Source organism: Zophobas morio, unplaced genomic scaffold, assembly GCF_036711695.1.
Source record: "Zophobas morio isolate AGI-343-1 ecotype UQ-CSIRO unplaced genomic scaffold, CSIRO_AGI_Zmor_V1 ptg000038l, whole genome shotgun sequence".
Classification (NCBI taxonomy): Eukaryota; Metazoa; Arthropoda; class Insecta; order Coleoptera; family Tenebrionidae; genus Zophobas; species Zophobas morio.
Genome location: NW_026972143.1, coordinates 3354364 through 3377465, shown reverse-complemented (window position 1 = coordinate 3377465; position 23102 = coordinate 3354364). Strand labels below are relative to the sequence as shown.

Here is a 23102-nt window from a genome sequence, read left to right as displayed (position 1 = left end):
ACAGACAGACAGACGGATACAGGAGATCCCCTTTTACATAATACAATACTTTGCTAGCTTCAACGAAGAAGGGTCCGGAAAAATAGAAATAAAAGCAGACCAAAGAAGTACTAAGAAAAGAAAGACGGATGTAACAATTATAGCAGATATCAAGTTAACAGGGGAGTAGAAAGAGGTAGCAATCATAATCTGCTAAACATGAGAAATTAAAGCATGAAGAAAAGAAAAAAAATACTTTCACGAAAATATCACTTGTATATAAGTTAAAAGAAGCGAAATCTAAAGAAAAATATCATAAAGCCCTAAAAGAGAGACGAAAAAACACATACAAACTAAATACACAAGAAATATGCGAACGTTTGAAAACAGAATAAGAAGGCACTAAGAAAAAGCAAAAACAACAACAGATACAAAGAGGGAGAAATAGAGACGAAGAATTTAGTTAAAAATCTATACTTACTAAGAAAATAGCAATTAAAATTAAACATACTGAGAAAGAGAAAGTCAGGATAATACGGGAACAGAACTACGAAAGATATTCAGGAGAAATAAGCAACAAAACAATGGAATAATAATTATGAGATATTTAACAAGGGTCTGGAAACACAGGAACAAAAGGAGAACAGGGAAGAAATGAAAAGGAAAATCGAATAATAAACTTGTATAGTCAGCGAATGATCTAATAAGAACTTGTACAAAATTTGTACATAACAATATTGATAAAAACGCCAGAGAAAAACTACGAAAAATTGAAAGACGGATGTGGAAGTCACGTCATGGCATCGTTCCGAGCGTACAGATTTCTGGAAGTTAATAGCCACATTGTAAGTTTATTTGAAGTATAGCGAGCAGTATTATCGATTAAATCTCAGACCCAGTGACATCAGCAACTCAGAAAAATAATATGTGTTTTAATTGTCGTCCATTCCACGCCACTGGATCCGAACCAGCACACGCACCACATTACGGAACTCAATTTTGCAGAAATCGCCACGGATCTAAACAACAAAACATTTTCCTAACAGTACCACAATAAATTAATAAATTTTTCGTAATCGTCCACCGCAACCACACGTAACAAAGCAAATTAAACGAAATCTCTGTCACGTTACGATTGCGGAACGAGATTCAGGGCCGTCCTTTATATACATATAAAAAAACGCCAATATTCCAAAACCACGAAAATTACAAAAATATTACAACAGTCGTTAGAATTAGATCAATAGGTGAATGGACAGTTTTTCGTCAACTAATCCTTGATGTGACAAGTTGACAGGTGTGCGTGTTTATTTGTCCGCTTTTTAGTGCGCTTTTTTCGTCATCTTATACAAACGACACGCCACTGGCACCAGCGCGCACTGTCCATTTAATTCTTTATTAACCAATCTTTTATTAATCTTTGGCAATTTTCCATATCAGTGATCATTAGGATTTTTCTTTTTTTTCGGTGTCTGCGTGACCGTTGTTTGCTTCTAGAAATTGGTTTCTTTTTTCCTCGCCCGTTCTAAACGTGCACTTTCACATTATACACAAAATATGCAATTTCCTAAATATGTCAAAGTATGTAAAAATTACTGAACTATGAAATTAAACGCCAAAATAAAACTACGGACACGCTCTAGCGTGAAGCGTATAATTCTCGGAAGAAAACGAAGAAACGATTTTTCATTAAAAAAGCGCCGGGTTGTGATTGGCGTTGCCAAAGGTAGCGGAGCGACATGACTTAACTTAAGCCATCTATGTGTGTATTAGAACTCCACGTGTAGACGTTGTGGGTGACCAAAATTAGAAGCAAACGTAAATCTCCTACGCGATTTTGAAAAATGCTGCGATTAATGGGTCGAGCTAAAAAATGACGGTTTCAAAAACCATAAATGACAAGTGAGAGTAGAAATTAATTTCTCGAAAAAAGTAATTTGCAAAGGACTGAAAAATGTCGGTAAAAATTGTTTGACATGCGACACGAATCAGCTGCTGAATAATATGAATGACATTTACGTTTTCTTTCGCTATAAATAAAACATGGATTTAGGAATTGTAAAATCGGATATCGCTGACTGCTGCAGAAGTTATTTCATTAAAAAAAATAGATTTCATAGAATTAAATGATTTTGCGGTGAATTAATTTAGCAAAAGACAGAGTAGCCTGCGATGACCCTAAATTTTTACGGTAACGCTGGACCAAATACAGAAACATTTTAGACGGCGTTTATTAATCCGGTCCGCGGTCATCTTGCCTATTTAGGCCTAGGCATTAACTCAGAACCGGCAAATATCTATCTGAGTGTAATTATACTTATTTAGTGCGGGAACACATTCAACTCGTTTCGGATTACGAATGAAGTAAACATTATTTTAATAATAATTTAAACAGTATTATTATTCATGTAATCACAAAAGTTTGCAGGTTGTGTAATACTAAAAGCAGTAAATTGTTATAAATTATAACATAATATTGTTATATTACATATTTTTTGCAATATGAAGTTCTGCCGTTGTCTAACTTCTTTAGTTAATACATGTCTGCCCCCTATGCTATTTATTTTCACCTAGTATCTTTTTTACAATCGCTGTTTTTATCAATTTGGGCCGGCGCTAAGGCGAGGGATTAAGGTACTCCAGGTACCAATGCAACTAGATATGACTTTGGATCTGAGCTGATGATCGCCCGTTTTAGAAAAGAACCTGGGTGAAAAACTGTAGGACAATAAAGTTATTATTACTATTAAAAAATGAAAAACGACATCCACTAGTAAAATTGGTCTAAAGTTATTTAGATCGAACTTCCTACGTCCCTCTAGCACCAGAATTAAAACAAGTTCAGTTTCGCATACAAATTATAAAATTTGTTTCTGTGAAATTATCTTTTTTATTATGTCAGCCCGTCTAAGATTCTTTCATATAAGACTCTAGAAATCCTAAGATTCGTTAAAACTGTTTTAAAATTGAAACACCAGGAGTCTCCCTAATTCTTCCAACAATAAAGCATCAAGAACCCTCTAGATGCTGTCATATCTTTTCAAAAAATCTTTCAAACTACTTTAAAAATAAAACACAAGCGCACCTGAAGATTCTTCCATTAGACACTCCTGAGATTTTTTTTTAATTTTTTCAAAAATAAACACCAGGTCTCCACACTGTTTTACATTCTTTAAAATAAATGATATTTGAAGGCCCCAGATTTTTTCAAATAACAACAACTAGGGTTTTCCAAAATTATTTCAAATTCATTTAAAAATAAAACACCGACTTCTTTCAAATTCGTTCACAAATGAAATATTAAGGCTCTTCAGGGATCCCGAGATTCGTTCAAATTCTTTCAAAAATTAAATACCAGGAGTGTCCGAGATTCTTTCAAATTCTGTCAAAAATAAAACACCAGGGAATTACATGATTCTTTCACATTCTTTAAAAAAAAAAATCCCTACAAGCCCCAAGTAAGATTCTTTTTCACTTTTTAAAAATAAAACACCAGGGGCCTCCTCGTTCAAGCTTTTTCAAAATTAAAAACACTTGGAACCCCTTAGATTCTGTCACATCCTTTGAAAAAAATCTTCCACACCATTTTAAAAATAAAACGCCAGCGCTCCCGAAGATTCTTCCACATTCAAAAACACATTAGGGGCCAAAAATCTTTCCCATCTTAAAAAAAAAGATATTAAAAGCCACCAAAATTCTTTCAACTTTTTTCATATATACCGGGTGTCTCGAAAATGGCGGATTAACTATTCAGTATATTCGCCGGGAGACCCAAAAAAATGATAAAAAAATTCTTCAAATCATTTTTTTTTTGTCAAATTTGACATTTTGTTTATTCAAAAATGCCAGATTTACATTAATTTAAAATAAAAAAAAAAATCCATGACAACGAAAAATCGTGCACTTTTGGGGGGCCGCAACTGTAGATTATGAAAAAAACGTAGTTTTATAAAAGTAAAATACTGCATGCACCTAATGCGTGAACACCTCCGGCTTACTTTCTGATTTCTTAGTAACGATGGTGACTAAAATCCACCTTTTATTTTTTTTAGAACAATAACTATAATAACCAGCAGTCATTAATCGTTCTGCATTTTTATTAATAAGCTGTTATTTTTCATTAATAAATAAACCAAAACAAAAAAATCAATAAGACATTTATAAATTATAAACAAAAGAAAAATCCATTAAAGCATAACCAACTAAACACTAGAGAAGATGTTCAAAATTCCTGGCTTTTATCTTAGCAAGTATTGATTGGCTCCGCCCACCCGCCTTTTTTTTCTTGGAGGATATGTCATTTGCCAAAATCAGTCTTATATTGGTAAATACTAGCCCCGCCCACCCACCCTTTATTGTCTTAGAAAGTATGTCATCTGCCAAAATCAGTCTTATCTTGGTAAGTATAGTTTTGGAAATTTCTTTCTACCCTATGAAATTTTATTGACAATAACGAGACGGATAGTAGTACGATGGTAAGAAATATTTATGGCTCACACCAGTTCACCCGAATTTGTCGCAGAACATTTAGCAGGTAGTTATACTCATAAAATAATGCTCATTTTCGTTCGTGAGTAACGATGGTCCCTATGATTAAGTAGATAAGTAAATATTTCTTGCTATTGTACTACTGTCCGTCTCGTTATCGCCAATAAAATTTTGTAGGGTAGAATGAAATTTCCAAAACTATACTAGCCCCTCCCACCCACCCTTTATTATCACGAGGGTATGTCTTCGGCCAAAATCAGTCTTATCTTGGCAAGTACTAGCTCGTAATGTTTCCAAATTTTGATCATTTTTTTGTAAAAGTTAGTCATCAGTACTTGCTAAGATAAAACTGATTTTGGCAAATGGCATACCCTCTAAAAAAAGAGAGGGAGGGTGGGTGGGGCTAATACCTGCTAAGAGAAAACTAATTTTGGCAAATAGCATACCCTCTAAGAAATGTTAGGGTGGGTGGGCGGGCCCTTGTACTTGGTAAGATAAGACTGATTTTGGCAAATGAGATAAGAAAAGACACTAAAAGCACCCAAGATAGAACCTTACACATTCTTTAAAACAAAAGACATTAGAGGTGTCTCAAAACTTTTTCAAAACTAACACCAAGAAATTTTTTAAAAGTATTTCAAAAATAAACTCAGGTCTTCCCAAGATTCTTTCAAAATCTTTCAAAATTTAAACACCAATTGCAATTTCCGGGATTCTTTGGAATTCTTTCACAACTAAAACATTAACACCTTCCAACAGAGAATCTGGCACATTTTTTAAAACAAAAGACACAAGAGCCCCCTGATTTTTTTTCATTATTTTTAAAAAGTGAAACACTAGGGGTCCCGGACATTAAAAAAAGAATAAAACAACAGGGGTCCCTGACATTCCTTTACAGTTTACACTAGAAGCACACAAAATGCTTTTAAACTTTTTTGATAATTAAACATCACGGGTTCCCGACATTCTTACAAAATTTTTCAAAAATAGAACACCAAGAAGATTCTCGACATCATTAAAAAACATCTAAGTTTTTTCAAACTATTTTAAAAATGGAACACAGCCCCCCCTGAAGCTTATTCCACATTCTTAAAAAAAAACACATTTGGGACCAACAAAATTTTTAACTCAAGATTCTTTTAAGTTTAAAAAAAACAGCAAGGGTGTCCAAGAGTTTTTCAAATTCTTTAAAAAATAAAACACTGGGGGGTCCCCCAGATTTTTTCAAATTCTTTCAAAAATGAAACACTAGACCCTTTCTAGAATCTTACACATTCTTTAACACAAAACACATTACAGTCCCTTAAGATTCTTTTAAACTTTTTCAAAATTAAACACCAAAAGTCTGGGGGATTCTTTCAAAATCTTTCAAAATTTAAACACCAATCGCCGTTCCCGGGATTCTTTCGAATTCTTTCACATCCAAAACATTAAAACCTTCCATCTTGCACATTTTTTTAAACAAAAGACACAAGAGCCCCCTACAACTTTTTCGTACTTGTACAAAGATGACAGACCAGGGGTCTCGGAGATTCTTTTAAAAGTAAAACACCAGGGGTGCCTGACATTCTTTTACATTTTTTAACGCAAAAGACACTAGAAGCCCCCAAAATTCTTTTAAAATTGTTTAAAAATTAAACACAATGGGTCCCCGAGATTTTTTCAAAATCTTTCAAAATTAAAGCACCAAGGACTTTCTAGATTCTGACATATCATTACATTTTTTCAAACTGTTTTAAAGATAGAACACAAACGCCCCTGAAGATAATTCCACATTCTTACAAAAAACACATTGAGGATCAACAAAATTTTACAATTATAAAAAAAAAAGACATTAGAAGCACCCAAGATTCTTTTACATTTTTTGAAAAAACAACAAGGGTTTCCAATAGTCCCCGAGATTTTTTCAAATTCTTTCAAAAATAAAACATCAGGCCCTTCCCAAGATCTTACACATTCTTTGAAACAAACCACATTACAGTCCCCCAAGATTCTTTCTAAATATTTCAAAAATAAACTGTTAAAATCAGGTGTTCCCAAAATTCTTTCAAAATTTAAATACCTATCGCAGTTCCCGGGATTCTTTCGACTTCTTTCTACTTAAAACATTAAAAGCCTTCCTACAGAGAATGTTTAAACTTGTTTAAAAGTTGAACACCATGGGTCCAAAATATTTCAAGAATAAAGCACCAAGAACTTTCCAGATTCTGACATATCATTAAAAACACCCAAGATTCTTTCAAACTATTTTAAAAATGGAACACAAGCGCTCTTGAAGATTATTTCAGATTCTTAAAAAAACACACACACAGTAGGTGCTAACAAAATTTTTAGCATCTTAAAAAATGATACTAGTGCCCCCCCCCCCCCCCAGATTCTTTCAAACTTAAGTCAAAAATAAAATAAAACACGAGAGGTCCCCGACACTTTTTTAAATTATTTAAAACAAAAGTCACTCGAACCCACCAAGACTCTTTTAAACTTTTTAAAAAATAAAACACCAGGGGTCGCCAACATTCTTTTACATTTTTTAAAACGAAAGACACTAAAAGCCCCCAAGACTCTTTAAAACATTTTCAAACGTAAAACAGCAGGTGTCCCCAAGATTTTTTAAAATTTTGTCAAAATTAAAACAAGTAAAATATTAGGGCTTTCTGAGAATCTTACATTTTTTAAAACAAAAGACACGAGAACTCTCTTCTTTTAAAATTTTTCAAAAGTAAAACACTTGGGGTGTCCGACAATCTTTTAAAGTTTTTCAGAAATAAAACACAAGGGGTGTTCTGGATTCATTTTACATTCTTTTGCCTTATATGTTTAACAACACAAAAGACATTAAAAACGTCCAAGATTCTGATAAACTTTTTCAAACATAAAACACTTGGTGTCTCCACGATTCTTTCAAGTTTGTTTATAATTAAAACACCTGGGACCGCCGAGATTTTTTCAAAATAAAACACTAAGAGCCCCCGACTTTATTTTACATTCGTTAAAACAAAACACATTGGAAACCCTCAAGATTCTTTTAAAATTTTTGAAAAATAAAACACCAGAGATTCTCTCAAATTCTTTCACAACATTTTTTAAAACAAAAGACAATAGAGATTCCTTTGAATTTTTTTAAAAAGATTATTTTGAATGTTTTCAAAAAGAAAACCCCGTTGGTACCCGCAATTTTTTTACAATTTTTAAAAGGCAAAAGACACTGGAAGCCTGTAAGATTTTTAAACTTTTTCAAAAGTAATTCAGCAGGGTCATCAACATTCTTTTTACTTATTTCACACCAAGTATCTCTAAGGCTCTTTCACATTCTTTAAAACAATTGAAGATATCATCTCAGACAGAATCTCCCTTGTCCCTGAAGCATAGGCAATTAATAAGGTCCAATTTCCTGGACAAACTGTGTAGTCTGATTCTGCGAATTTTACTTTCTGTTATGACGATCTCTACAAATTGAATAAAATTTTCTGAGGACTTCCATCAACTTTTTGGTACAGTCAGACATATCAGGTTGGAGAGATACTGTAACGATGATCAAATGATGAACACTTTTTTATTTAATTAATAAAATAAATTACTCTGTTGATTAATTCTTTTGAGACATACTGTATAAGCAAATTAGAGGTCTTAAAAAAAGTACGAAATCGTAATAAAGAAATAAGTAGATAAATGCGAAACTTGAGGAATTAACAAAAGTAAAATTTTATTCGTTTGGACTAATTATTGTGAAATTTTAGGTGCATTACATGGTGTATATGCCAAAACAAACTAAAATTTTTCTTATTCAATCCAAAAATTTGCTGACGTCATTTCAAAACTTTTCCAAGTAACTATAGTACCAAAATTAGATTATCTGTGGTGTGTCCTTAAAAAGAGCCACAATATATTTGATTGAAGTAAAGCTGTCAGTGTAAATAACCATTTTTAGAAGGATTTTATAAGTGAGATAGACAATATGAAATTTTTATTAGACTTTGACGATTCCAATGCCAGAAGGATATGCCCGGAACGCAATTTCGAAACGAAAAATTTCAATGAAGTTGAACAACATTTCAAGTAAAATCACTTTTAGATGTTTAATACTCATTTTTTAATTTTAAAAGTTGCGTTTATTGTACCATGGCGTTTCTTGCATAATTCTTACGGAATTTGCTTCGAACAGATAGCACTACACGCATCGTGTACTTTTCGTCTAGATCAAGATGTCCTTTAAAACTGCATTCAAACGATGACAAACCACTCAAGGATCAAAACCAAAAAACCGAAGAAACGTGATAGATATATCTTGTGTGTGTTTTTACGTAATGTAAATTAATTGTGGGAAACTCGTAAAAATCGCCAAGGTTGCGCGATTTTTTTAAATACGAATTAAATAAACGAATTCTGCAATTTAATAAAAATGCAGACTAGTAAGAATTTGCTGTTGTTTCGGCTACACTTTGCCGCTTTTAATGTTAATTCACTTCCCCCTAAACAAATTTAAAACATTCGGAAGTAAATACCTTAATGTTTCAGTAAAAATGAAAGTGACAAGTGGGAGTAGGCGTCTGTCATCTAAAATTTACAGCTGTTGTATACGTATATCTAAAACATTATCCTGATAAGCTACTGTAATTGAATTAAATTAAAGAAAAAAACAAACACATTTCTTCCGACAATAAAATAAATTAATGGCACCTGGCCATAACCAACATTAAAAGATTACATAAATTAATAAAAATCTTTATGCTTCGTAGAAATACAGTATGTTCTCTGTTAAACGCTTTTGGTCCTTGACGTTTGATATTCCACCAGCTGGAGACCGCATGGGCGTGGGACCTCAAAAATTAACACCTTGTAGCACATTATTCTAATATTGGTTGCAATTAAAATGACAAAAAATAAACAACCGTTCACACATACTTCGGACAAAATTAATGGTACGCACCTGGCAATTAATGTCGTTACATTAAAGATTACGTAAATTAAAACCAAAAGCATTTCCTCATACAGATTTCGATAAAACCGACCCAAACGTATTTAGTCTTTGTGTGAATGTCCAGAATTGTGCCAATGACCAGTGGCGTATCAAATATGTAATTCCCTAATTGCAAAATCCATAAATCAAAACTTTATCGACGAATTACATCTCGACTAGGACGACACCCGGAAAACAGAATTTTTTTTCCTCAATTAACGTCATGTCTTATCATTTCGATGACAAACGTCGCGTTTAATGGCCATTCTTACTTATTTATTAGGAACAACTTCGGGGGGCATAAATTAACAACGGAACGAAACGCGCGATGCGATCGCCGTCGTGACCGGCATCCAGGCAGGATCCTACACCTCGATCCTCGTTCGTCGCAGATTTTGCCGAAAAAGATATCATTCTGGTGCCTTTCTAACCGGCCCCACCTTCATTCCGTCCGAATTCTAATTAATAACCCACCATAAAATAGCCAGCGAGCGAAATTCGGCAGCCTGCTTTGACGTGAACGTTCTAATAAATTATTAATTTATTCAACAAATTCACCTCGGGTCGTTGGCATAATTAATTAATTATCTTTTTAGATCGGTTGAAGCTTGCAAGTTGCCATTTTTAAGGCCCCCGTTCGATGGTAAGTGGGACATGGTTTTAACAGGACCGGCATTAATGAGGAAGTAGGTATTTGGTTGGCGCCTGCAGTTGTAAGTAGATGCTGAGTGCAGAAAAAAGTGTTTGAAATTCGGAAAACGATAAGGCGGAACGGTTTCGGCCGGAGTATGAGAAATTGAGGATAAAATACTAATTTGAAAATAACGATATGATTTAAAGTCGTTTGATGTCTTGTTTAATTTTATGGTTGTTGTGTCCTACATAGTATTCTTATTACATGTAGATTATTTGAATATTAGGAGAACATTATACGCGCGGGCTGTAATTTGTAGAAGAACACGCAATCGGAATTTAAGAAAAAAAAAAATTGGTATCGATATAAAAAACTGTACCGGGCGTTTTATCCTAACTGTTAACAAATACTTCAAGGATTTATACAAGAAGAAGAAGGTAAAAATTGACAAAATAAAGTCTATTTTGACACACCACTATTAGTTCACTCGCAGGTAGTAGTTTTGATGGACGAATGAATTACATCGTTCGATTTATTTATTTCAAAACAACAACTAAAGAAAAAGTTAAATAAATTGTAAGAACACCACGAGTCTCTGAGATTCTTTCAAATTATTTCAAAAATGAAATACCAGAGATCCTAGAGAATCTTTCAAATTCTTTCAAAAATAAACACCAGGAATCCCCGATTTTTTACAAAATTCTTAAAAAAAGGACCCCTTTTCAAGATTCATTTCAACTCTATTAAAACTAAAACATCAGTGCCCTGGAAGATCCTCCACATTCTCAAAAAAACACATTAGAGGCCAACAAAATTTTTTAAAGGTTAAAAGAGGACATTACAGGTCGCTAAGATTCTTCAACACTCTTTCAAAAATAAAACATCCTTGGTCCCCGACCCCCCTTACATTCTATAAAATAAAAAACGGTAGAAGATTCTATAAAACTTCTTAAAAAATGAACAATTATTTTAAAAATCAAACATCGGGGACCACGAGATTTTTTTTTATAAAAAAAAATATTAGTCCTCCCCATAGAATCTTACACATTCTTGAAAGCAAAAGATACTAGAGTCCTCTAAGATTCTTTATAAACTTTTTAAAAAATGAACATCACGAGTCTCCGTGATTCTTTCAAATTATTTCGAAAATGAAACACCAAATACCCCAGAGATTCTTTTACATTCTTTCAAACAAAAGACACTGGAGGCGCCCCCAAGATTCCTCTGTTAAGTTTTTTCAAAAATAAAACACCAAGAATCCCCGAGATTCTTTCAAATTCTTTCAAAAATAAACACCAGGAGTCCCCGATTTTTTACAATTTTCTTAAAAAAAAGACCCCTCAAGATTAATTTCAACTCTTTTAAAACTAAAACATCAGTGCTCTAGAAGATCTTCCACATTCTCAAAAAAACACATTAAGGGCCAACAAAATTTTTTAAAGCTTAAAAAAGGACATTAGAGGTCCCTAAGATTCTTCAACACTGTTTCAAAAATAAAACATCCTTGGTCCCTGACCACCTCTTACATTCTTCAAAATAAAAAACGATAGAAGATTCTTTAAAACTTCTTAAAAAATGAACAATTATTTTAAAAATCAAACATCGGGGACCACGAGATTTTTTTTTATAAAAAAAAATATTAGTCCTCCCCATAGAATCTTACACATTCTTGAAAGCAAAAGATACTAGAGTCCTCTAAGATTCTTTATAAACTTTTTTAAAAATGAACATCACGAGTCTCCGTGATTCTTTCAAATTATTTCGAAAATGAAACACCAAATACCCCAGAGATTCTTTCACATTCTTTCAAACAAAAGACATTGGAGGCGCCTCCAAGATTCCTCTGTTAAGTTTTTTCAAAAATAAAACACCAAGAATCCCCGAGATTCTTTCAAATTCTTTCAAAAATAAACACCAGGAGTCCCCGATTTTTTACAATTTTTTAAAAATGACCTCTCCTCGCGATTCATTTCAACTCTTTTAAAACTAAAACATCAGCTCTCTGGAAGATCTTCCACATTCTCAAAAAAACACATTAGGGGCCAACAAAATTTTATATAGGTTAAAAAAAGGACATTGAGGTTCCAAAGACTCTTAAACACTCTTTTAAAAATAAAACATCTGGGGTCCTGGCTCTCTTTTACATTCTTTAAAATAAAATACATACATTTTTTTTTCAAAAATGAGCAACAGGAGTCCCCAAAATTCTTTTAAATTTTTTCAAAATAATTAAAACCTCACGGGTGGAGGCAGAGACGATCTACAAAATAAAGTCTATTTTACCACATTCTAAACTTAGAAAATAATTGTAAAAAGGTTAGTTTAATAAAAAAGTTGTCTGCGCTTACCATGAAATTAGAGTTCCATGATTCACTTTATGGTATTTCTCAGTCAATTTTATTTTATAGGGTCTCTCGCAGTTTTGACGTAGTTTAATAGGATATAACGTGAATTAACATCGTTCGATTTATTTATTTCAAAACAGCAACCAAAGATAGCTTTTCTTAATAATTTAAAATAGAACGGTAAGCTTGAAAACACGAAAATGTCGGTTTCCTATTTCTGTTTGTGGCCATTTTATTACACTGATATTAAACGCTAACCAAACTTTTTTCATCTTAACCAAAAATGTGATGACGTCGATTTTGAAAAATTTGCTGAGTTAACTGTTCGCTTTAATATTGTAACCGTACTTGTGTATAGTTTAGTTATGAGAAGATTAATGCACTAGCACGGCAACATTGGATTACTGCACTTAGAAAAAATCTTTCTCATCCATTTAATGCATTGTTGTCATACTCTTACGAGGGGTTAATGCATTGTTCTGATCAAATTTCACGCTCGTGAGGTAATAATCTGTATAACCCATTTGTAACGCAAATAACCATAACATCTAAAAAATTACATTTGCTAGAACTTCAAGTATTTTAAAAGAAATAATGAATATCAAGCTTCAAGTGAAAACAAACATATGCTACAAAGTTAATTTAATGCTAGGTTAAATAGCTTTTCGCTTGCATGATCCACTATAATTAAATTTCGTGTGAACTTTCCTCGTCTCGTAAACAAAACCAGTATCTCATGTACGAGTATTTTTGGATATATTAGCTAGAAAATAGAGCATCCTTTGATGAAAAAGCAGATAATTATGATTAGGTAGGAACGATCTTGAAACTGCCAAGATTAAATTTTCAATTAAAGGTACGACGGAAACACAGGAATAATAAACAATTGTTGTATGATACAGATGAACGAAAAAGAAAGAAAATCCGAGAGCATACCAATGAAATATTAGAACGCTAGAAACGAATATGAAGACAAAATGAAGTTTTGGAGCGAAATTGAAAAGACTGGGAGCGAGCGAAAACAGCGAAAGACGGAATAAAGCAAGAAAAAAGGACCATTCATTATGATAAATCAACGTGCTCATTTATATCGTTAAATGAAGGTGCTTCCTCAGACTTAATAATGATTATGAGTGAAGAAATAAAAAGCTGTTAGTAAGATAGAACACGTCGAAAATATGCAAAATTCCTCCTGTTCCGACTTTCCCCTATTGAGCATCACAACCCCTTTTTCTTACAACCCCCGACGCGCAACAAGTCCTCCATTCAGATATGAATTAACTGTGCAACAGCAGTTGTTACGCCAATTCACCCTCTGATTAATAGCTCAGTCGAAACCGCCCCATTTTATTTAACGCTAAAACCATTAAAATCTCACAGAATAAACAATCAAAGCCAATAATAACCCGAAAATTGCCCCCGTTTCACTTTCACCATTAAACGCTAATTTGATAAATGAAATGTAAAAGTTTCATGGCTCACTTTTTTGGTGCATCTGGTTGTGCTCGTTCATCTTGGCCTCGTACCCTTGCTTGTTGATCCCCATCGTGTTCCTCGTCCAGTTGGGGTAGTCGTCCTTGCCGTGTTGGCCGCACTGCAAAAAATTCCACCATTACGAGTTCGTCCGAAAAAATGCAAAAAATCGAGTTTAGTTTATAAATATTTTTTCCCGGGTTTGGAAGGAAACGCCGCTCCCGGGGGGCGGGGGGTTATGTCGAGCGTTGTCTGGTTTCCATGCCGACGGCAAGGTCATGTACTCACCCCCGCCAGTTTGATATAACGACCCCTAGACAGTACAGGCCGCCTCCTTGATTATTATTGATAATATGAATTTTTTAAGGGGTGCTGCGCTCTCTCGGCCGCCGCCGCTACTAAGGCCCCCCGAGGGACGGGACGTATATGGAAGGTGTCATAAAATATGGGGCAAGTTCGATGGAAAAGGCGAGAATCAGATTTCGCAAAAAATGGGCTTTTGGGAGGAACGTTGCTAGGTTAATGGCGTCAGGTGATTTTTGAATTTTTTTAAATGGTATCCCATTTTTATGACTTTAAACTATATATTTTAATGATTTATGTTCATGAGTGACTGCTTGATTGATGAAATTGTTATAAAATATCGCTTCAGAATTTCGGAATTTTTTATAACAATATAATATTTTATTGAGTCGAATTCGCCTGAATTCTTTTGACATATTGTAGAATTAATTAAATCAATTAATATAATTCGTTATGAAACAATTATTAAACTTTTGGAATTCTAGGAATTCTGAAATCAATTACTGTGTTTTATTTGGAACTCTTGAATTGTTTTTGAAATCGCCAGAATTGTTTTGTAATTCGGAGTATAATAAGGAATTCTTGAAACTCTGCCAATTTAGTAATTGTTTTGGAATGAGAAATTAGCAGAATTAATTATCAAAATGTGGAATTATCCAGTTATAGATTTCGAAAAAATCGGTTTTGGAATTAAGTAGGTATATATTACCATTTATTAATCTTCTGGAATTCTAGGAATTGCGAAATTAATTACTGGAATAATTCTTTACTTAATTAATTACTGGAAGTTATTTGGAAATCTTATGTAATTCAATATTCTTTAAACGAATGCTCTTTCTTTTGGGAGAATGACCATTCTTGAAACTTTTAGACTAATTATAGAATTATTTTTTTGAAATTAAAATTTTCGGAATTGTTAGATAACTTGTAAAACTTTTGTAATTATATGAATTGCGACATTAAAATTACTGGATTTTACTTGCAAAATTTGGATTTTTGTAATTCTCCAGAATTCTTTTGTATTTCGCCTTAATAATTTTTTGTTATTAGGTATTATTTATTTGAACGCTCTTTGCTTTGGTAGAACAAACATTCTTGAAATTAGTTTTATACATATTTAAAGAATTAGTTTGGAATTAGAAATTAGTAGAATTAACTATCGAAAATTGAAATGATCTAATTATAGATTTCCAAAGAATCACTTTTGGAATTAAGTATCTAACAATTTATTAAACTTCTGGAACTCTAGGAATTGCGAAATTAATTACTGAATTAATTACTTAATTAATTACTGGATTAATTACTTAATTAATTACTGGAATTCACTTAATTAATTGCTGGATTTTATTTACAAATATTGTTTAATGCACCTCAATATTTAGTGTTATATATTTTTGTAATGAATGCTCTTTGCTTTGGGAGAATGACCATTCTTGAAACTTCTTGCCTAATTACAGAATTATTTTGAATTTAGAAAGTAAAAAAATGTATTATGAAACGACTGAATTATCCAATTATGTATAGGTTTCGAAAGAAGAATTTTTGGAATTGTTTGATAATTTTTTAAACTTGTAATTTTAGGAATTACGACATTAAAATTATGAATTTTACTTGTAAAACATGGATTTTAGCAATTCTCCAGAATTCTTTTGTATTTCGCCTTAATAATTTTTTGTTATTTGGTATTATTTATCTGAAAGCTCTTTACTTTGCTGGAATAAACATTCTTGAAATTACTTCTATATTTAAAGAATTAGTTTGGAATTAGAAATTAGTAGAATTAATTATCGAAAATTGAAATGATCTAATTATAGATTTCCAAAGAATCACTTTTGGAATTAAGTATCTAACAATTTATTAAACTTCTGTAACTCTAGGAAATGCGAAATTAATTACTGGATTAATTACTTAATTAATTACTGGATTTTATGGCTAATTAAAAAATTATTTTGAAATTTGAAAGTACATTGTAGAGTTTGGTATGAAACAGTGGAATTATCCAATCATGAGATTTGAAAGATGAATTTTCGAAATAATTACGAAACTTTTGAAATTCGTCTTCAATTATTTTTGATTATTATTTTTTATTTGAATGCTTTTTGCTTTGTTAGAACAAACATTCTTGAATACTACTTTTATTCATATTTAAAGGATTAGCTTGGAATTAGAAATTAGTAGAATTAATTATTAAAAATTGGAATTATCCAATTATAGACTTTGGGACGTCTAGGAATTGCAAAATTAAATGCTGGATTAATCACATAATTAATTAATTACAGGATTACTTACTTAATTTATTACTTGATTAATTATTATTTACTAAAGTTTCGAAGGAATTAGTTTTCGGAATTATCGAATAATGTAGGTATTTCTAGAAGTTAATTACTGGAAAATTCGGAATTCTTTGAAGGTCCGAAAATTATGGAATTTTGGAAATTCATGTGTATTTAAAGAAATATTTGTGACTTGGTGAAATTCATTATTTTTATAAATTCCCTTGTTAATTTAGTCGAATTTTTTGAACATTTTGAGCTATGCTTTGAAATTTCTATATTCTATTGTGTGGTTGTTGAAAAATATAGGTATCCAGATTATGGGGCAATTTAATCAAAATTTTGAAATTCACGAAATTACCTGAAATCAGTGGTTTTTATTGGAAATGACATAAAATAACTTTAACATTTGATTTACGTTCTTTGAACAAAATAAATATTTCAATTTAATAATTATTTTAAAATTATTTAGTAGAATTTATTGGAATTCTCTGGGATTATCGTTAATTTTTATCTGCTTAGCGTAAACTAGTAGTAACTATTGATTGAAAAATGTATAATATCATGGTTTTTCCATGTTATATCTACAATACGAAAACGGGGGTCTGCTATTTCCGTCTGTTTGTCTTTTGGTGATTTTAGCGTGGAGATTGCTAAACCCCAACCAAAATTTGCTTGTCCATCCCCACCAACAATCCAATGACGTCATCCCAAAATATAACAAAAATCGTTACTTCCCGCATTAAAATCTTGCTCAAACATTGAATTTCCTTTCCACATTGTGCCGACTCCTGTTGAAATCGCAAATACACCGACCATCAATGCGGCGTCTCCGTCTTGCCCCGCGGAGGGTCAGGGCCGGACTTTAAAATTCGGACACGTCGCTCGTGGCGCAATCAATAAATCATGATCCGAAAACGGGTGGCCTTCATTAATTTTTCACGTGGGGTGATGACAGGGTGTGGACCAGCCCTACACCCCCTGGGATTTTAAAAATTTTTTCAGCTGTTGTGGTACAACGAACGGTGACGTGGATGTCCGATTTTGATTTTACGACCAAGGACGACACGATTTTTTCGGTGCATTTTTTTTCGAACCAATTAAAAATTAATAACGGTGACTCGGTACTGGGTGATTCTTAATTGGATCAAAATCGTTCCGAAAAGATTGGTTTCGAATAAGATTTTAAATTTAATTAATTATTCCATTAAAGTTCAAGTTTCGAGTCTGTCAACGATTTAAAAATTTATGGCACGGAATGAAGACGATTTTTCACTTGATCGCTGATTAAATTTTAACTAAGCTGTTTATTAGCGCTAGTCGGGGGTGGAAATTATAGGGAGGGGGAGTTTTTATTTGGGTCGTGATTTGCGTTATCGCGGATTTATTTACGGTTGCGTTTGAGAGGATTTTGAGGCGATTTTTCGAGGTTGTGTTATTTTTTTCGTTTTAGTGTGTGTGCTTGATTTTTATTTATTTTTAAGAGAGAATGCTAATTGGGTGCGTGTTTGGAATGAAAAAGGGTTTATTTCGTTTTTTAGTGCGCCGATTAGGATTTTAGTTATCGAATAATTTACATTAAACTAATGCAAAATTAACACGAAAGTCTGGATGGCGATTTGTGTTATTCGATGGCTTTAATTCCGATGAATTTCGCTGATAACGTGAAGACTTCATTAAGGGGGTAATTATTTATGCTCATTTTGGGGTATTCGGAACGAGTGTAACAGATTGAGGAAAGTTTTGGGCGAAAACATTTGCCTTTTATTTAAAGAGACGCGAAATAATGTGTATCATCACGTTTTCACAATGTGTGGTCAAATCAACCGCTCAGTTACAACTCGATGGTTAATGTTTTAAATATTATATGCAAATCCTGTACATCGCATAATTTAAATTTTACATCTACGTATATTGATTCTTTTGCAAACATGGATTTGCTGACTGGAAGTCCGACGATGTAACACATTTTCATAACAACGATATATATCCATTTACTTTTAAAAGCACACGTTGAAAAAAAGTACCTTCATTTTGTTTTGTTGTTGTTGTTATTCGCTGTTTTATCAAGATATTATGTATACACTGTAATGTTACGATTTTAATTTTGGTTAGTCAATACGTGGTCAGATTTTTTTTTTTTTGCTTTAATACACAGTTTAATGTTTAATTACGGAAGTACGGTAGGTACATAAAGTTTATAAAAAATTTATGCAATTGGATGTTAAGACATCAGTCCTGTAAAATTCGCCATAATTATGCATCCACTTATTAGATTATCGTGATTAAATAATAATTTTATTTGGTCAGATAATTGTGAAAAATGTAAGATCAGAAATAAAATACCTTTCAGACTTTTTTTAAATTCTTGGAAATGACTTCAATTTTTTGAGTTATTGTGGAATTACATTTAATTATACTTTTAATTTTTGTGTGCACTACAAAAATTAGAACTATATTTTGAAATCACTTAATAGAATTCATTATAAAAAAAAATTGATTACGTTATTACAGGTTTTGAAAGAATCGCTTCTGGAATTATCAAGTGCATTATTAAATTTTTGGAATCTTAGGAATTGTGATATTAATTACTAAATTAATCGCTTACTTAATTGCTGGATTTTAATTGGAGTTCTCTCGTAATTCGCCTGAATAATTTTGTTATTTTTTGTATTTGAATGTTCTTTGCTTTGGGAAAATAAACATTAATGGAATTACTTGTCTATTTAAAGAATTAAATATTTGGGAATTAGCTAATAAATTATTCAACTTTTCAAACTTTAGGAATTTTGAAATTAATTTTGGGTTTAATTCAGAAATTTTTAATTTTTTTCAATTCGTTAGAATTCTTTTGTAATTTGGTTCAATAATTTTTGTATTATTTTCTTCACTTTCGGAATTATCTAACAATTTTTAAAATCTTGGAATTGTAGGAAGTGAATTTTATTTTTTAATTTATATAGCAATTAAACCTTTGTAATTCTAGGAATTGTGACATTAATGATTAGTGAACTTTAACTGGAAATTAATGTTGAAATTTTTTAGAATTCTCCAGAATTTTTTGTAATTTCCCCAATTTAATTGTATTAACGGATTATAGTCTTTGAAATAATAACTTTTGGAATTTAGGTATCTAGCAATTTTTTAATCATTTGGAATTCGCTTCAAGACATAATATACTAAATGATTTTTGGAATTTATGTAGCAATTCATTAAAATTTTGGAATTCTCTTCAGTTATTTTTGTAGTACTTGAATGCTCATTGCGTTGAAAGAATAAACATTCATGAAATTACTTATATATTTTAAGATTATTTGGGATTAGGAATTAGTAAAAGTTATTACGGAAAAATTGAACTATAGATTTGGTTATACAGCGTGTCTCAAATAAATTTAATGACTGTGTCAATTTATTTTTTTTTTAAACTGAATACTTTGAAATCTTGCAGACGTTTTGAAGTTATTGTCAGCATGGTAACTCCTTAAGTAAAATGTGCCTGTTTATCAACTCCAAAAAATTGATCATCTCAAAATTTTGCCGAATAAATCCTATCTAATATGTGCAAAATATGATAAGCCTATACTTTATATATATTTATATAATTTATCATTGCATCCATAATTTTAGATTTGCTTATGCAAGGTAATTCAAAAAAATTAATGAATCAATCAATTTATTTTATTGATTAATCCAGGAATTAAATAATTTTTTGACGGAAAATTTTGGGAATACAATACTGTTATTTTTAGTTTTACACCAATCTAAGTTAATATACGTGTCCTTCCAAAAATGTTGATGACGTCATCAGAAAATTCTGTAAAGAAAAAACTCAACTCGAAAATGCTGGATATGTATGAAATTCTGTCGGAATAACTTTGGACCAATTTTTTAAATCTTACATTAGGGGCAATTCTGAATCAAACCTGTTAAAATTTAAAGGTTTTTAAAAAATAAACAGCCAATCAGATTTAAGAATTTAGCTTGTTACTATGGAAATCTAAAAGTTTTTACGAATTTAACAGGGACAATTGGTCTTATCTTAGCAAGGATTAGATAAGACTGATTTTGGCAGATGAGATATCATCTAAGAAACGAGAGGGTGGGTGGGCGGGGCTAGTACTTGCTAAATAAGAGCGATTTTGGCAGATGACATATCCTCTAAGAAAGGAGAGGGTGGGTGGACGGGGCTAGTAGCTGCTAAGATAAGACTGATTTTGGCAAATGAGATACCTTCTAAGAAAAGAGGGGGCGGGTGGGCCGGGCTAATACCTGGTAAGATAAAACTGATTTTAGAACCTCAAGATGGTTTCAAATTTTTCAAAAAAAAAAGGGGTCTCAAAATTAACTCAAAAACAGGTCAGGTCTGGATTTTACAAAAATAGAACACCAAAATTGTTTTAAATAATTTACAGAAAAAATCTGCATGGACTCCCAAAATAATACACCATGGCTACCCCGAATTAAAAAAAAAAAAATACAGCGGCACTCCAGACTTTTTCGAATTCGTAAAAATAAAACACTGAAAGCTCAAAAGATTTGTCCAAATTCATCCAGCAACAAAACAAAAATTAAGTGCGAACATTTTAAACGCAGGGTTTTGAAAACTTTAACAATTGTACTTCTTACATAAGACTGATTTTGCCTCTATTAAAATCTTGTAAAAGCTTGTTAAATTTAAAAGGTGTTAAATTGCAATTTCCATAGTAATGGGTTAAATTCCTAAATATGATTGGGTGTTTATTTTTTATGTTTCATTCTACTTCAGGAGCAAGGGAAGTTCTGTCGAAATAACTTTCGACCAATTTTTTTAATCTTACATTGGCGGCAATTCTGAATCGATGAATCGAACCTATTAAAATTTAAGGATTGTTAAAAAATAAACAGCCAATCAGATTTAGGAATCTAGCTCGTTACTATGGAAATTTGTAAGTTTTTACAAATTTCATAGAGGGAAAATCGGTCTTATCTTAGCAAGTACTAGCCCCGCCCACCCGCCCCTATTTTATCAGAGGATATATATGATTTGCCAGAATTAGTCTTATCTTAGCAAGGACTAGTTCCGCCCACACGCCCTCTATTTTCTTGGGGGTATGACATGTGCCAAAATCAGGTTTATCTTAACAAGTGCTGGGCCCGCCCACCCACCCCTTATTTTCACAGAGGATTATGTCACTTGGTAAAATCAGTCTTACCTTAGCAAATATGTATTAGCATTTTGGCAAATCACTATGGATGTACCTACTAGTGGCCGACCGGTCGGATAAGCCGACTATTCGGCCGTTTTTCATCGTCGGCTGCAGTCGGCGACTGGTCGGCTAAACAGCCGATCGGTCGGCTTTTTTTATTAAAATTAAAATAGTATATAAAACAATTAAACCCGGTTCACAGAACCTCAATTAAATATTTAATTGCGATTTAATTTTTAACCCCGCGTTAAAGTACCATGTGACCGACTCTACGCCACTCAGACGTCGCTAATGGCCTTGTTAAATGCGCGATCAACTTAATCTTAGTTAAAACGTTGTTTAAACTGACCCTAAATTGTGTTATTCTTTATTTTTGTACTGAGTTACTAAAAAAAATTAAATGTTAAAATTATCCAAACAAATTTAACACATTTTTTGGAAAACAAAGGAACTTTAGTTATTCCTTTTATTAAAATAAAACAAATTTTTAAGGTAGTCAGAGAAATAGAAAAAAAAACACACTGTCTGTCGCATTTATAAACCGGTTTTAGCAAAGCCCAACAGTCGGCCGACTAGTCGGTTTTTACTGGCCGAACAATCGGCTAGTCGGTTAGTCGGCCAGACCTACAGTCGGTACATCTCTACAAATCACTTACCGTTTAACAAAATAGAGGGCGGGTGGGCGGGGCTAGTACTTGCTAAGATAAGACTTATTTTGGCAAATAACATACCCTTTGAGAAAATAGGGGGCGGGTGAGCGGGACTAGTACTTGTTATGATATGACTGATTTTGGCAAATGAGGTACCCTCTAAGAAAAGGGAGGGCGGGTAGGCGGGGCTAGTCCCTCTAAGGTAAGACTTATTTTGGCAAATTACATAACCTCTGAGAAAGTAGGGGGTGGGTGGGCGGGGCTAGTACTTGCTAAGATAAGACAAATTTCCACAGTAACGAGTTAAATTCCTAAATCTGATTGGGTGTTTATTTTTTGTCTCATTCTACTTCAGGAGCCAGGGAAGTTCTTTGGAAACAATTTCGACCAATTTTTTAATTTTTAATTGAATGCTCTTTACTTTGTGAGATTAAATATTTTTGAAATTATTTGTATTTTTAAAGGATTGTTTTGGAATTTGGAATTTATTACATAGAAACAGTGGAATTACCGATTATAGGCTATATATCTATAGAACCCACTACTGACCCGGAAATGATCGGTATTCAGGCAAGACTTCTATCATTAGGGATACTATCACCAAGTAATGATATGCATTGATTATAGTGATGTTCTCTGCTTTGGGAGAATATTGAAACTATTTGTCTATTTAAAGAATTATATTGGAATTTGAAATTGGTAGAATTTATTACAAAAAAAAGTGGAATTATCTGATTATTATAGGTTTCAAAAGAATTATTATCAGAATTTGTCTAGCAATTTATTAAATTTTTGTAATTCTTGGAATTGCGAC

The 23102-nt window shown here is 32.4% G+C and overlaps 1 protein-coding gene across 4 annotated transcripts in view; it reads right to left on the bottom strand.

The window, feature by feature from the left end:
• Positions 1-23102, bottom strand: part of LOC135139885 (zinc finger protein rotund-like) — a 296081-nt gene that overhangs the window by 108525 nt on the left and 164454 nt on the right. For all 4 annotated transcript variants that reach the window (XM_064070240.1, XM_064070237.1, XM_064070238.1 and 1 more), the window contains one exon: positions 13886-13997. In XM_064070240.1, coding sequence (XP_063926310.1) covers positions 13886-13997 — 112 coding nt within the window. The remainder of the gene's footprint in view (positions 1-13885; positions 13998-23102) is intronic.